This window comes from Silurus meridionalis, chromosome 1, assembly GCF_014805685.1.
Source record: "Silurus meridionalis isolate SWU-2019-XX chromosome 1, ASM1480568v1, whole genome shotgun sequence".
NCBI lineage: Eukaryota > Metazoa > Chordata > Actinopteri > Siluriformes > Siluridae > Silurus > Silurus meridionalis.
The window spans coordinates 25205456-25219326 of NC_060884.1; the positions used below are offsets into that span (position 1 = coordinate 25205456).

At 39.0% G+C, this 13871-nt stretch overlaps 1 protein-coding gene across 3 annotated transcripts in view; it reads left to right on the forward strand.

Annotated features, from left to right (window-relative positions):
• The window catches only part of wwc3 (WWC family member 3), a 46614-nt gene that overhangs the window by 9097 nt on the left and 23646 nt on the right, over positions 1-13871 (forward strand). For all 3 annotated transcript variants that reach the window (XM_046855077.1, XM_046855069.1, XM_046855084.1), the window contains exons 2-3: positions 12224-12333; positions 13607-13810. In XM_046855077.1, coding sequence (XP_046711033.1) covers positions 12224-12333; positions 13607-13810 — 314 coding nt within the window. The remainder of the gene's footprint in view (positions 1-12223; positions 12334-13606; positions 13811-13871) is intronic.

Below are 13871 nucleotides of genomic sequence, written 5' to 3' on the forward strand. Positions count from 1 at the left end.
CAAAAACTGTCTCGTTTTAGGTAATATTAGCTGCATTTCTTATACCTTAACTTCAAGAAAGGAGAGACTAAAGAGGTGTTTATAGCTGTTTAAATAACTAATTGTTAACAGTCTTGAGCATTCCACAACTTTAAATGCAACTCGAAATGGTTAAGAAAAAGTTTGATTTTGCTCGTCAATAGATGAATGTTTTAACTTGGGCAAATTGCTGTGAGAAATAAATCACTTTTCTTTGTTAAGAAATAGAAATGACTTTAGTGGTAATATTGATGCCCTTCTGTGTTCTACTGCACCACACTGGCCTGCCATGGATTCCTTTCCTGTAACCACATAAGCTGTTGTGTTTTATTTCGTATATATTAGGATTAAGGGTAAATTGTATTAGCAATTACTATTGTGTTATTTAGCAAAATGTTTTTTCCTTTAATTATGGTGATTGTTATATGACTTGCTAGATGCATTGTAACTATATTATTGCATTAACACCAAGATCGTTATATTTCCTGAAATAAATCAAGATTTCAGCTGGATAGCAGAGTTCCTCACAGAAACCGCATCGACTTGTAGGATCTTATTGGAAAACATATCTTATGGAAAACATAACGATGACATACAGCACAAACTCATTGTAACTAGTCTCGTCATGAATGCAATTATATGAGAGAAGGTAGAGAGACAGACTTTGTGGGGATCACAAGCCCATTCACTTGAATTGATTTCACTTAGGGAGGTGGTAGCTAAAGGATTAATGCATTGGACTTTGGATCTGAAGGACATGAGTTCAAATCCTAGCCACACCAAGCTGCCACTTCTGGGCCCTTAAACAAGGCTCTTAACCCCATTGCTGCTCGGTTGTATGAAAGAGATAAATGTAAGTCAGTCTGAATAAGGATGTCTGCCAAATGCCATAAAAAATTAGCGTAAACTTTTCATGAATTCTGGTTACTTAATTATTACATCAAATATTAGCGAAGTCGCTTAGGTTTCTGTTGTTTAGATTTACCCCTGAAGCACTTAATGTATCCTTTGCTCAAGAAGTAAAAAGTCAGTACAACAATGATTAAACGGGTAACGTGAATATGATACGTGTACGTTATAGCGTATCCATTTCGTTTACTGCAATCTAGCATCCATATTAGGCCTTAAAAAACCCCGGGACTGTGTTCATCTCCAAGAATCGTCCACCACACAAACGCAAGAAACAGTGTGTTAAGTATAAAAGCACGGCTACAATCACTGTAGTACTTCAGCTCGTGTTATGCGTAGTGGCACTTAAGCGCCTCTTTGGCTCTCTTCTATGTGCAGTGTGCAAGGGTTAGCGTTGCTTAGCACTGAACATGAGTGACAAGATATTTTAACAATACAATTACATCAGCAGCATAAAAGTATGCCGTAAAGTCCCACAGTAGTGAGGCCACCCTTTGCCCACGGCGGCACGTTGTCTAAATGTAGACAGCGGATTCATTAAGCCAGTAAAAGTTCCCTTGTAAAGTTATACAGAACTGATCAAACCGCATAAAAGGCCGTGTCTACAGCAACAGCGTTCGCATTTTATTAGCTTTTAACACACACACACACACACACACAGACGCAGACATGTGGTAGCCAAATCTGAAACCCTGCTGCTCTATTTTGCAAGAAAAACAGCACCAGAAGTGACAAACATACTATACTTTAGCTGCTATAATTAAGTTTATTTTGGAATAGTTTTTGGGAAGCACACTTCCGCCCAGGAACGCAGAGGCTGTTGTTTTCGGAGCATCTTAATTTGTGGCTGGAATGTCGGTCCGCGCTTTTGTCGAGTAGCTGGAGGAGAGACGGCGTGAATGTCCAGACGAGGCCTGGACACACTCTGCGAAGGCTCCAGTTACACATGCCTTTCCCACCAGGGAAAAGTACAATACTTCATCCGGATAGAAATATCCACCGGGGGAAACATCAGCGAGACATCGCCAGAGAGCTGAGCGTAATAGAATTAAGCAATGTGTCGCGCAATGTGTCGTGTCGGAGCACGTTTTGGATTTTTCACACTTCCTGGAGAAAGATTCCTGAGAACCTCATTCAGTCTTCTTGGTTTTATATCTTTGTTTTGTTTGTTGAAGAGAACACAATCTCAAGACAACAGTTGCTGTATGAGACAGAGCTCGTTCATGACAATAACCTTAAAAAATAAAAAAAGAGGAACGATGCATAAAAAGGGAAAAGCCGCAGCTCTGCTTCGCATCTGCTTGTCCACTTGGAGGAAGGAGTTACTGCAATGCAATATAGCGTGATTAAACGTTTCTCTCCTGATGTATTCAATAACAGTTTGAATATGTATGGATACAATGTCAATTTTATGTTATGGTTTCATACATTTTAGAGATTTTGGAATGATCGTTAGATAGCCTTCCTTCCTCGCCATTAAAAAACCAACTGAGGGATCTGCTTTTGAAAGAATGGTGCGTACGTTTCCAACGACTTGTCAATGATTGAGACAATTGCTTGCTAAGAGAAAAGTGGTAGCTCAGTGGGCAAGATGCTGGACTTCTGATTGAAAGATTGAGTTTAAATCCCAGTGCCCCCACTATTGAACCATTGAGCAAAGCCCTTAACCCTCAGTTATATAAATGAGGCTGTGGATAAGGGTGTCTACCAAATGCTGTAGTATATCTAAGCTTCTTTGTTGGATTTTTTGCTTATCTGTATCCTAAAGTATTTAATTTCGTTTCTCTGTTGTCCTATTTTTACGCACTCTCTATTCTAATAGCAAAAGTGTTAACATTTTTTCCGTTTGTTTAGAAGCCACTCGTTTTCCCTCCTCTCCTGTCTTTCCTACTGGAAGAATCTTTGAGAAATTCTTAAGTCTTAAAATAGCCCCCGGGCCCCTAGCTCTTTTTTTTCTCTCCCTTTCCCTTCTTTCTGATGCTGACTGCTTCAGCGAGTCTGCACACTGAACACTCTGAGAGCTGTACTTCTGGCAGCGCCGGTTTCCTTTCTGGAAGAAAGGCGTGGTATGGGAAGATCAGCTCTCTCAGCACACACATGGTCTCTGAGGAGCTGAAAGAAAACATTGAAGAAACCCGTACGCTCATTTAACAGTACTTTTCTGCCCATAGTTTGTAGTTTGCGGTGTACAGTGTGCTGTAGTAGTACTATTGGTGTGTGCGTCAGATCTGGAGCATGAGCACAACGCTTGTTTTTTGGACTGGACCCTGTAAAACCTGTCATTTTGGCAAATGTTTTAGGGGAGACTCCTAATTTCTTTTCTTTTTTTTATTTGATGATTCATTGACTAAGGTGTTTGGCTGGTTTTATGGTTTAGATTAACCACTTTTTTTTTTCTTTAAACAGCTTCATTGAGACTACACAGCTCCACCAGTGTAGCTCCTGCCAGTTACAGCATAGTACGCTGTTGTTTTTGAAAGCTCTACAGAAAGAGGAAACTTGCCTGAGGTTCCTGGTCAGAACGCGGGGTGGTCCCGTTTCCTGTCAGAGGTTCACGTCTCCCATTATGTCCAAGCTTATAGTGTGTGTGTGTGTGTGTGTGTGTGTGTGTGTGTGTGTGTGTGTGTGTGTGAGAGAGAGAGAAAGAGAAGTCTGACCCATGTACAGCATGTTGTCTTTATGGGAGAAGTCTGTGATTTTAGCAGAGGAGAGCTTAGTGTAAAGCTGTGAGAAGAGAATTGGAAGTGGATTGAATTTTATTGTAATGCATTATGATGAAGTCTAATAGGGAAACAAACAAGTTGTTCAATTAGATGAACTTTTGTTACGTATGAAGTGGAATAAATCTTGTGCTCTGTTCATTTCTGTACATTTCAGCACTGTTTAGTCTGTTGACCCTGCCTCTCTAGTTCCACTCATCTACTGCTTACTTGTTCACACACTACTGCATGACTGCATCTCTTCATCTCTACAGTTTAATACTTATTCTTTCTTACTTTTATGTTTAGTGATAAATAACATTAGTGCACTTCTACCCCTCTGTGGAGCTGCAATCAGTGAAATTCTCTCTGGGTGGAATAAATTGATCCATCTATCAGTCTACCTTCCTTCTTTCCTTCCTTAGTTCATTTTTCCTTTATTTGTTCTTTCGATATAAAACAGTGCCTTTCCTCTTTTTTTAATCCTCCATTCCTTCCTACATTTTTACTGACTAAAACATTACCTACTTCATTCCTTAATTTTTTCATGAATAAAACACTGCCTACTTTCTTCTGACTAAAACATTACATACTTCCTTCCTTCCTTCCTTCCTTCCTTCCTTCCTTCCTTCCTTCCTTCCTTCTCTAAACTGTTAATTTCTTCTTTCTATCCTTCCTAAACTGTTCATTTCTTCTTCCTTCCTTCCCTAAACTGTTCATTTCTTCCTTCTTTCTGACTAAAACAGTACCTACTTTTTCCTTCCTTTCTTCCTTCCTTCCTTCCTTCCTCCCTCCTTCCTTCCTTCCTCCTTCCTCCGTCTGTCTATCCAAAACAGTACCTTTTTTATTTATTTCTTCCTTCCTTCCTTCCTTCCTTCCTTCCTTCCGACTAAAACACTACCTACTTCTTTCTTCCTTCCTTCTTTCTGACTAAAACAGTACCTTTTTTATTTATTTCTTCCTTCCTTCCGACTAAAACACTACCTACTTCTTCCTTCATTTCTTCCTTCCTTCCTCCCTTCTGACTAAAACTGGTGTTTTTTATGAGAGTAATTCTTGTAATTAATCATTACCATGATAATCATAATCATTGGTACAGTGGAAGCCCAGTGTCGGTGTAACCGCTGTGTATTGTGAAGTTATTTCTAGCTCTGTATTGTGCATCTTGCTGTGTCATTGTCATACCACTCTTTTCTGCTCGATCATCAGCATCAAATCAACTGAAAATGAGTGAACATGGTTTTGCAGTGCCTATGAATGACTGTACTGATTAAGTCAGTTTGTAAGTAATAAACATAAAAAAAACTTGAAGCATCTAGATAAAACAAAAACATTTAAAAGAAAGAAAGTTTGGTTTATAATGGTACAGTCCGAATGACATGCAGAATTTTTAGATCTTATAGAGAGATATGTGCAGGTGGGACGTTTTGGCAGTATAATAATGATGAATAGAAAAGACCAATCACATGAAACAGTTTAATGATCTTATGTCTGTTCTATGCTTTGTCCCGTTCACATGCTAAGCGCTTTCAGAACATCATACAGCGTTAAGGCTGAAAGCTCTTCTACCTGAAAGCTCATTGTGTGGATGCATTGATTTTATTTGTGCGAGTTCGAGAGAGAAGGGAACATACTTTGTGTCGTTGTTTAAATGGTTGTGTTTTCACAGAGTGGCCCAAAGAAGCTCTGTGTATTAGTTTTACTGATTTTCTGGATTAGGTTAAGGAGATATGGTGAATGCAATTCCAGATATGCAAGCATCAATATGCTACTTGGTTAAAACTTTGATACACAAGCCTTATCTCAGTTGTTTTGTTTTTTTTTTTTTTAATGAAATAAATATACGTCTTGTGTTTGTGAGTGAATAGTGAAACTTTACAAATGTTAAAATCTATACACGTGTGTGTGTGTGTGTGTGTGTGTGTGTGTGTGTGTGTGTGTGCGCACACAACGAACTGGGTAATTTAAGGATATAAAAATATGCCTCGACAAAATGTATAATTGTGCAGTTGTTTTTTTTTAATCATTAAAATCCTGTGAATCAAAGCTTTACACACACCTTTTATCCGGACATTGAACTAAAATACTTTGTCTCTTGCAAAACTTGCCAAAGGTGTTCTTTGCTTGGATATTTCTTTCTGACCAGTTCATCCCAGAGCAGTTCAGTAGGATTAAGATGCAGTGACTGGAAGGCCATTCCATGATGGATAAACTTTCTTTCGGCTTCTCCCATTAGGGGTCGACACAGCGGATCATCCGTATTCATGATCCGCATGTTCGATTTGGCACGATTTTTTACGCTGGATGCCCTTCCTAACGCAACCCTCCCCATTTATCTGGGCTTGGGACCGGCACTAAGGGTGCACTGGCTTGTGCAACCCTAATGGCTGGGATTGGTTCCCTGACCGGGGCTCACACACATTAATACAAACAATCGCCCCTGTAACAAAATGCTGACACTGGACTGGACACAGGACTTACAAAAAATGCTCTTATCCTCATAGAAAACTTCAACAGAAATTGTACAATTTCTAAGTAAAGAAAGAAGAACATTCACTAACTGGTGTTCAATATAACATTAGAAAATTAATCAAGATAATCTGAGGAATCAAAATGAAGAATTCATCATTAGAATCTGAGATTTATTTTTATCATACTGCAGAAGCTTTCATTTGAACTCGTTCCAGCATTTAGTTGGAAAATGCTCCGAAGTTTTTATTTATCTTTTTAAAAAATCCGGCATGTGCCTACAGGCTCAACTGCCACACATTCCTCAGGTTCCGTAGATTTTTTAATTCCGGTTGAAAAAATCTATAAAAATGTCTGAATGAACTGACCATATAGTACACTTGCACTGAGGATGGAGTCAAGACCTGGATTAGACTCGTATGCGAAAACCAGTTTTACAATTTACCTTAATTTTCTTAAAGGAGCCAGATGCTGAAATGACTACACTATATCGACAAAAGTTTGTGGACACCAGACTATAAGATTCGTATGCACTTTTATAACATACCATACGACATTATGTCCCTATTGGCTGTTATAACAACCTCCATTCTTCTGGAAAGATGTTCCACTAGATTTTGGTGTGTTCATAAAGTCAGGTACTGATGTAGGCTGAGGAATTCTGAGGTGCAGTCAGCATTCCAATTCATGATTCAGCCTAAGTAACATTAACTTCACTTCCTGTTAACAAACTGAGCGGCGCACACACAATGTATAGAATACCGTCGGATGTTCTAGCATTACATGTTCCTTTCACTTAAACTAGGAGACCCAAACCTGTTTCAGCATGACACAAAGCCACCTCCATGAAGACATGGGTTGGAGTGGAATATCTTGAGTGACCTGCTATAGAGCTCTCACCTCAAGCTCACTAAACACCTTTGAGATTAATTGGAACACTGACTGCACCACAGATCTCCTAAACCTACATCAGTACCTGACTTTACTAACACCCTTGTGGCTGAATGAGCACAAACCTTCTCAAACTCCAAAATCTAGTGGAACATCATCCCAGTAAGGAGTAGATATAAAATGGGATGATTAAAAAAAACACCACCACATGCTTGTCTTATGGCCAGGTGTCCACAAACTTTTGTCCGTATGGTATATGCTTTTGCGCTTGCAAATTGTTCGTGTTCCCCAAAGACAAGTTCACTTCCTTTTTTCTTTCTTAGAAAGATATTTGCATTTCCTTATTCCTTCTGTCTCAAATCGTGCTGTGAGAATGCCACAGCGATCACCTCGCAGAAGTCTTTTGCGATAGAACACAACTGCTTTTATGAGGCACAATTTTCTGGGCATAGTATATTCCTGAGGAAATGTATGAAAAATGGTAAGGGGAAAAACACAAAAATTTTAAAATATCCATTCTCCTCCCAGGTCATCTTTTTCTCCATCGCCATTTGCCTTCAAGAGCTCCACATCCAAGTACCACAGAATCCTCCATTATAGAAAATAAATCAACACTTTGTGACCAATCAGAATCAAGAATTTCCACAGCGCTGTAACTCATTTCCGCAAGCCAAGGCACTGTTTAGCTAAACACATGCTTAAATTATGAGTAATTTCTGCCTTATGTTGTTGTGACTGGTCTTGTGTTTTAAAATAAACTCTTCAGGAGTGTTTTTATTTCAGTTACTCAGGCAATCCAACTTGTGTTTCTGGCATCATTGTATCTGTTGTACAAGATTTCTAAGAAATAAAAAGCTGTGGTTCAACCTCAATGACTACTTGCATGATGAATTAAAGCAGTCAAATATTATGACAAGCAACTGAAGTCTTGCTAATCTTGTCCCTGCGAAGTTCAGGTGAAGACGTCTGCGTCTGGTTGTGTAGCGGAGCTCCTTCTGCACAGTGATTGATAGCAGCATGGCGTCTGCTGCACACGAAAACGTCAATCTAGAAGAGAAAAGTGCTTTGAAATATAATAGCATTAGATTGGAGTGACTAGACAGGGTTGGGTATAAAGACCCAGGCTGTTATGTCTGACCGCTAATCTCTGTTGCTTTTTCGAATTAATGGAATAGCCATGCATCTGTTTTGAATTGCGTCGACTGCATGCCACGTTCCATTGACCTTTCTCAGCCATGATGGTCAGAGGTCAGATGTCACAATCCATATCACTCAGAAATGTAGCGCAGACACATTTTTCTAAGGCCAGCTAAAGAGCCGAGCGTATCACTTTCTCTTTGACTAGAGCCACTGAGGTCAATGCGCTCAGAGTTTGACCCTCTTATCAGAAAACTATCTGACAAATGCGTTCAAACGCGAAAAAACCGCTACCCAGTGCTCAGTCAATGAATTGTACACCGATTTGCAGAATGAAATCTAATTGAAATCTCTCTGTTAATGCCAGGGTATGAGGTAGATAAAAGAAAAAGAGCCGTTTATACGTAAGTGGGTTTTGTGGATTGCCTCTGCAACCAGGCACATGGGATTTGAAACAAACTGTGTAAACAAAAAAATGTCAGTTTCAATTGGAGCCTGTTTACATCTACATTGGTGAATCATGGGAATATCCAGCACTTTACAGCCTTCAGGCAGCAAGTCTGCAGCTGAAAAAGATTTACTTCAAACCTAACTGATAAAATCACTGCAATATCTTAAACTGCGCTGTACTTCTGTCACTTACTTAATGGTGCTATGTAAGTTATTTTTCTTTTTTCTCTCTTTCTTTTACAAGTTATCTTTCTGTATTTCTGTTTCATTTGAAGAGACGGTAAAAATCTCGATCTGGTTAATATTTCTATCATCACCAGTCCAACTGTTTGCGCCATCTTAATGACACGTGTGGGAGTTAATAACACTCAATAATAGCAACACTTGAAATGCACAGCACGCCTTTTTCCCAAGAGGCTTCACTGAGTTGTATGGATGTGCCATTAACAAAGTTTGAACCGTATTCTCGTATTTCCAAGATGTAATTCTTTAAACCGTGAGCATGATTAGCAATATCTCTGAAGAACATTAATATTTATGGCCTTTTACACACGTCCTTTTACAGAGCGACTTACAGAAGTGCTTCAATAATAAGTACATTCTAATGCTGGTTCATTAGGACACCAAGAATACCATCTAAAGTCTAAATCTCGGGGGTTAAAGTCTTTAGGTGTTATTTAAAGACGGATAGAGATTGATCTGTTTGGACATAAAGTGGACGTTCATTCCACCACCTTGGTGCCAGAACAGAGAATAGTCTGGAAGGATGTCTTTCTTCTAACCTTCCTGGTGGAGGATCAGAGCATGTGGGGTGTTAGAGGGGCCTGGACCCGTTTTGTTGGTTTGGGAAAATCTTTATAGGTAGGTCTTTATAAAAGTGTATCTTCTATAAGAAAGTCACACACTCGTTCACCGCTCGTGAAATTTCCTCTGGGGCGAATAAAATGAGGTATCTGTCGATCTGCCTATCACAGCACCACTATTCAAATGTAGAGGACCCATGCTCTCATGCATGAGTACTAGAGTGGGAAGATGGCATGTTTCTCTAAGTGTGTTACCCTGCCCTGTGTTGTAGACTCTACAGCCAAATGTTTGTGGACCATTAACTGACCATCTCACCCATGTGTTTTCCAGTTCCTCCCCAGAGTGTTCGTTGGTGTTGCGGTCAGAGCCATGTGCAGAACACTTGGCTTCTCAAACTATGTCTCTATCGAGCTTGCTTTGTGCACAGGTTCATTGTCATGCTGGAGAATATGTGGCCCCTTATTTCCAGTGAAGAGAAAATGTTGGCAATTCTACATTGCTACAAAGATATTTTGGACAATTTTGCACTTTCAGGTGTCTGAAAAAATTTTGTTTAATGTGAGGTGCAGTTAGAGGTGTGGTTGACTGGCTTTGTATGTTTCACAGGAAGCACATGAACGGTAGCACTCCTTCTCTTCTTAGTCTTTAGTCCTGGCCACAGTTGCCAGATCTGCATGAAGGAAGCATAATAAATTACCTAGTAAGAGATGCAGGTTTTTTTAATTTTTTTTAAAAATTTTTTTTAACCAAGGTTTTAATTCAAATTTGTATAGAAATGTAGTATTTTATTAGAAATCCGAAATAGTCCATAAATAGTGTACATCTAAAAAATGTATCTGGCATCAAATGTACATCGCTCAATTCAGCAGGTAAATGAAAATCCTGGCAACACTGGTTATAAAGTGTAACACAATTGGCACAAACGTTTTCTGGCTTTATTTAATTTCTCCTTCCTTTTTTTGTGTAGACATTCAACTTTTCCGATCCTCCTGCAAATGGATACGTACAAAGCAGAAAAGTGTCGCGTGTTGCCACATGGATAGCTCTCGATTTGCATTTTATCCCAGAATGTCATGTATCATGTATCATGTACAAATCATGTATAAAAGCAGAGTGTGATATATTTGATGAATAAACACTGAATAACAATTTAAAATGGTTTAATGGTATAAGAGATTTGGGCGGGGGCACTTTGTGTGCGCAACACTAAATCTGGTCCAAATTATAAAGGCAATGGGAGGCAATGTTCTGTCATTCTGGAATATGGATTGTTTCTTGTGCTCCCTGTAAAGAGAATATTTCACTTCCGAATGCCTTGCTGTGTTCTTCTGAAATAGATTTGACTGGATATTAAAAAAAAAGTTTCTGCTGCAGATAAAATATTAGGTGATGTCTTAGATGCTTAGATTACTAATGATTTTATCTCATATGTTCAGATCAATGAACCATTCCTAATCTTCTAATAATCTCATTCTCGGATTATCACAATCCACTGGGCAAAATAGTTTTGAGTTTTAAAGTATACAGTTAAAAATAATGTCAGTCAAACCCAAAGATTTTCAATTTTTCCCTGCACCAAATGCACATTTGATTAGTACCCTATTATATAACTAATATCTGTTTACCAGTGTTGAAGCAGTTGCTTTTGTTTTCTGACATTAGAATGTTTAACACAAGATTTTCATCCAGTAGAGCTTTAATTAGGCTGAATGGATGTTTAAAAGCAAGTGCGCTAACATGTCTGCAATGTTTTATTCCTATGAAAACAAAAATTAAAACTAATTTTGTTTAATAAACCATTTCACGTTGAATACAGAATAAATGTGTGCTTATGTAGTTTTCATCTCCAGGCTGTTTGTATTCAGGTCAGTTGTGCTTCAAGATGGTTTTTCATGTAGGTGGTGTGTGTTTAGGTGGGCTGTTTGTGTTCAGGTAGGTAGAGTGTGTTTAGATAGGTGGTGTATGTCCACGTGGGATATTTGTGCTCACGTAGGTGGTGTGTGTACAGGTAGATGGTGTTTGTTTTGGTTTTTGGGTCTCATTTATCACATTCTGTTTCTTGCGATCTAGCTGTACAATCTGATGAGTCTGCGAAATAACCGTGTGGCAATTATGTAACTATCACCACAGGCCTTGTTACATCTTGAAAGCACATGGGCTTTGATTGGTGCAAGATTGAAACATTTTTTTGCAACAGACAAAACTCTTCATGCCAGTATGATTCCTTGGTTAATCAGATTTTCTTTGTTTGTTTGTTTGTTTCCTGCTCTACCACATAAGATTCTGTGCTTGAGGAGATCTAGAGCAGGGAAAACACAGGAAACAGGAGGCTGTCAGTGGGAGGCACTGCAGCATGGTTTTACTGTAGAGTAACAGCACAGCCGCTCTGATGGAGACCTGCTTTGTTCTGCCTGGAATGTGTTTATGGGCAGCTTCTTCCTGCCGAGCGTGTATTACACCCATTTCTGACCCGTGGGTGAAGAGATCAGCAGCCACTGACAGACTGAACATACATTCATTAGAGATTGTGAGGAATTTTCCAGATTTTTTAGATGCCTGTGCAGCTTTATTCCTCTAATGCCTGCAACTGTGACTCTTCTGTAGTACTCAATGAGACTGTTTTCTAGAAGTGTTAAAGTGTGACATGGGGTTAAAAATATGTTTTCTGCTCTGGAAAAGTTTGTGCAGCCTGGGTTCACTCGGTTTTATAGAGTTTGATGTGATTCATTTGAACCAGCAGAGGTTTATTAAAAATGTGCCTATGCTTTCTGGTATACTATTTATTTTCCTTTTAAACATGTTCATGTATTTCTCTCTCTCTCTCTCTCTCTCTCTCTCGTTTGTAGGATTACTAAACCCCTGACATTCGCTGACTGTGTAGGTGATGAGCTTCCTCTGGGCTGGGAGGTTGTGTATGACCAGCAGATTGGGGTTTACTACATCGACCACATAAACAGTGAGTTAAACTCTTGCACGCCTCCTTTCCCTTACAACGCACACAAAACCAGGCACCATTATTATTTTGTGTTTTAATAACGTGTTTCGATTCATATTCTTTTGTGAAGTCGAGTGCAAAAGGTTGCAACTCTCATTGTTTCAAAAAAGGAAGAGTGCAGTGGAATTGCCTGACTCATCATTTTCCTCTAAAAGACAATGTTGATGTGTTCAGTTCTTCAGATTTTTTTTTTAAAACTTGCAAATTACTGAAGGTATATTTCAGAATTAAGCACATTAATATTAACGTTAACCCATTGTACTGCCACAGACAATGGAAAATATTCTGTCGGTATTGCTAATATTACTAAGAGGAATTGTCATCAATACATGATTATAAAACATTCACTTGGTCATATTTACTTGTCGGATATTTTGTAAAATTGTCTATTCTACCGATTAATTGATTGATTCACCCATTCATTCATCCATCCATCCATACATTTACATTTGGCAGACGCCTTTATCCAGTGACACATTTATCTCATTTATACACCCAGGATCTGAACTCATGACTCTTCGATCAGTATTTCAACATCTACCACTACACACTTTTATCTATCCATCCATCCATATATCCATCCGATCTATCTATATCTATCTAAGGCTGTAAAGTGCCTACAAAAACCATAACAACTGCATTTTGATTAATTCCTACCAGTTTTTCAGAGTAAACAACTCAAAGTAGTGTCTCCATGTAGAACCCTTTATAAACTAAGAACCCAAAATCATCTTATGAGCTCTAAAAGAAAACTTTAAAGGTTTTAAAGAGCCTTTTCTCCAGATAAAAGATGAATTGCAACATGTTTATTCTCCACATTCTGCTCATCGGTCCTTTTTATACTATTATACAGTGTGTGTGTGTGTGTGTGTGTGTGTGTGTGTGTGTGTGTGTGTGTATATTTGTGTGTGTGTTCTATTTTTTTATCCCTATGCACTTTTTTTTTTTTTTTTTCTTAGTTTGTGTGGCAAATGAAGCAATTGCAAGAAAAAATCCTTGTCAGAGAAATTGTGTTTTGCTAATTAAATACTTTCTGATTTTGAAGCAGTATTCCAACAGTAAAAGTTTGTTCTAGCAGTCCTGTCAGAACTGAGGGGAAAAAAATAGATTTAAGTACTAATCACTCATTCCCCTGACATTATTTGCGATCAAGATTGCACAACAAGCAGCTATTTATTAGTATGGTTATATTTTTCTGGTATTCACACACATCCCACTGCTGCTGTTTTCACAGAAACCACGCAGATTGAGAACCCACGGACGCAATGGCGCCAGGAGCAGGAGCGCATGCTGAAGGAGTATCTGGTGGTGGCACAGGAGGCCCTCAATGCCAAGAAGGAGATGTACCTGATCAAGCAGCAGAGGCTGGAGCTGGCGCAGCAGGAGATGCAGCTCTTCAACCAGCTTAGCCAGGACGACAACCGCTCCATCACCAGCTGTGAGATCACACACACTCAAACTGACTCATTCTCTCTCTCTCACACACACATACACACAGC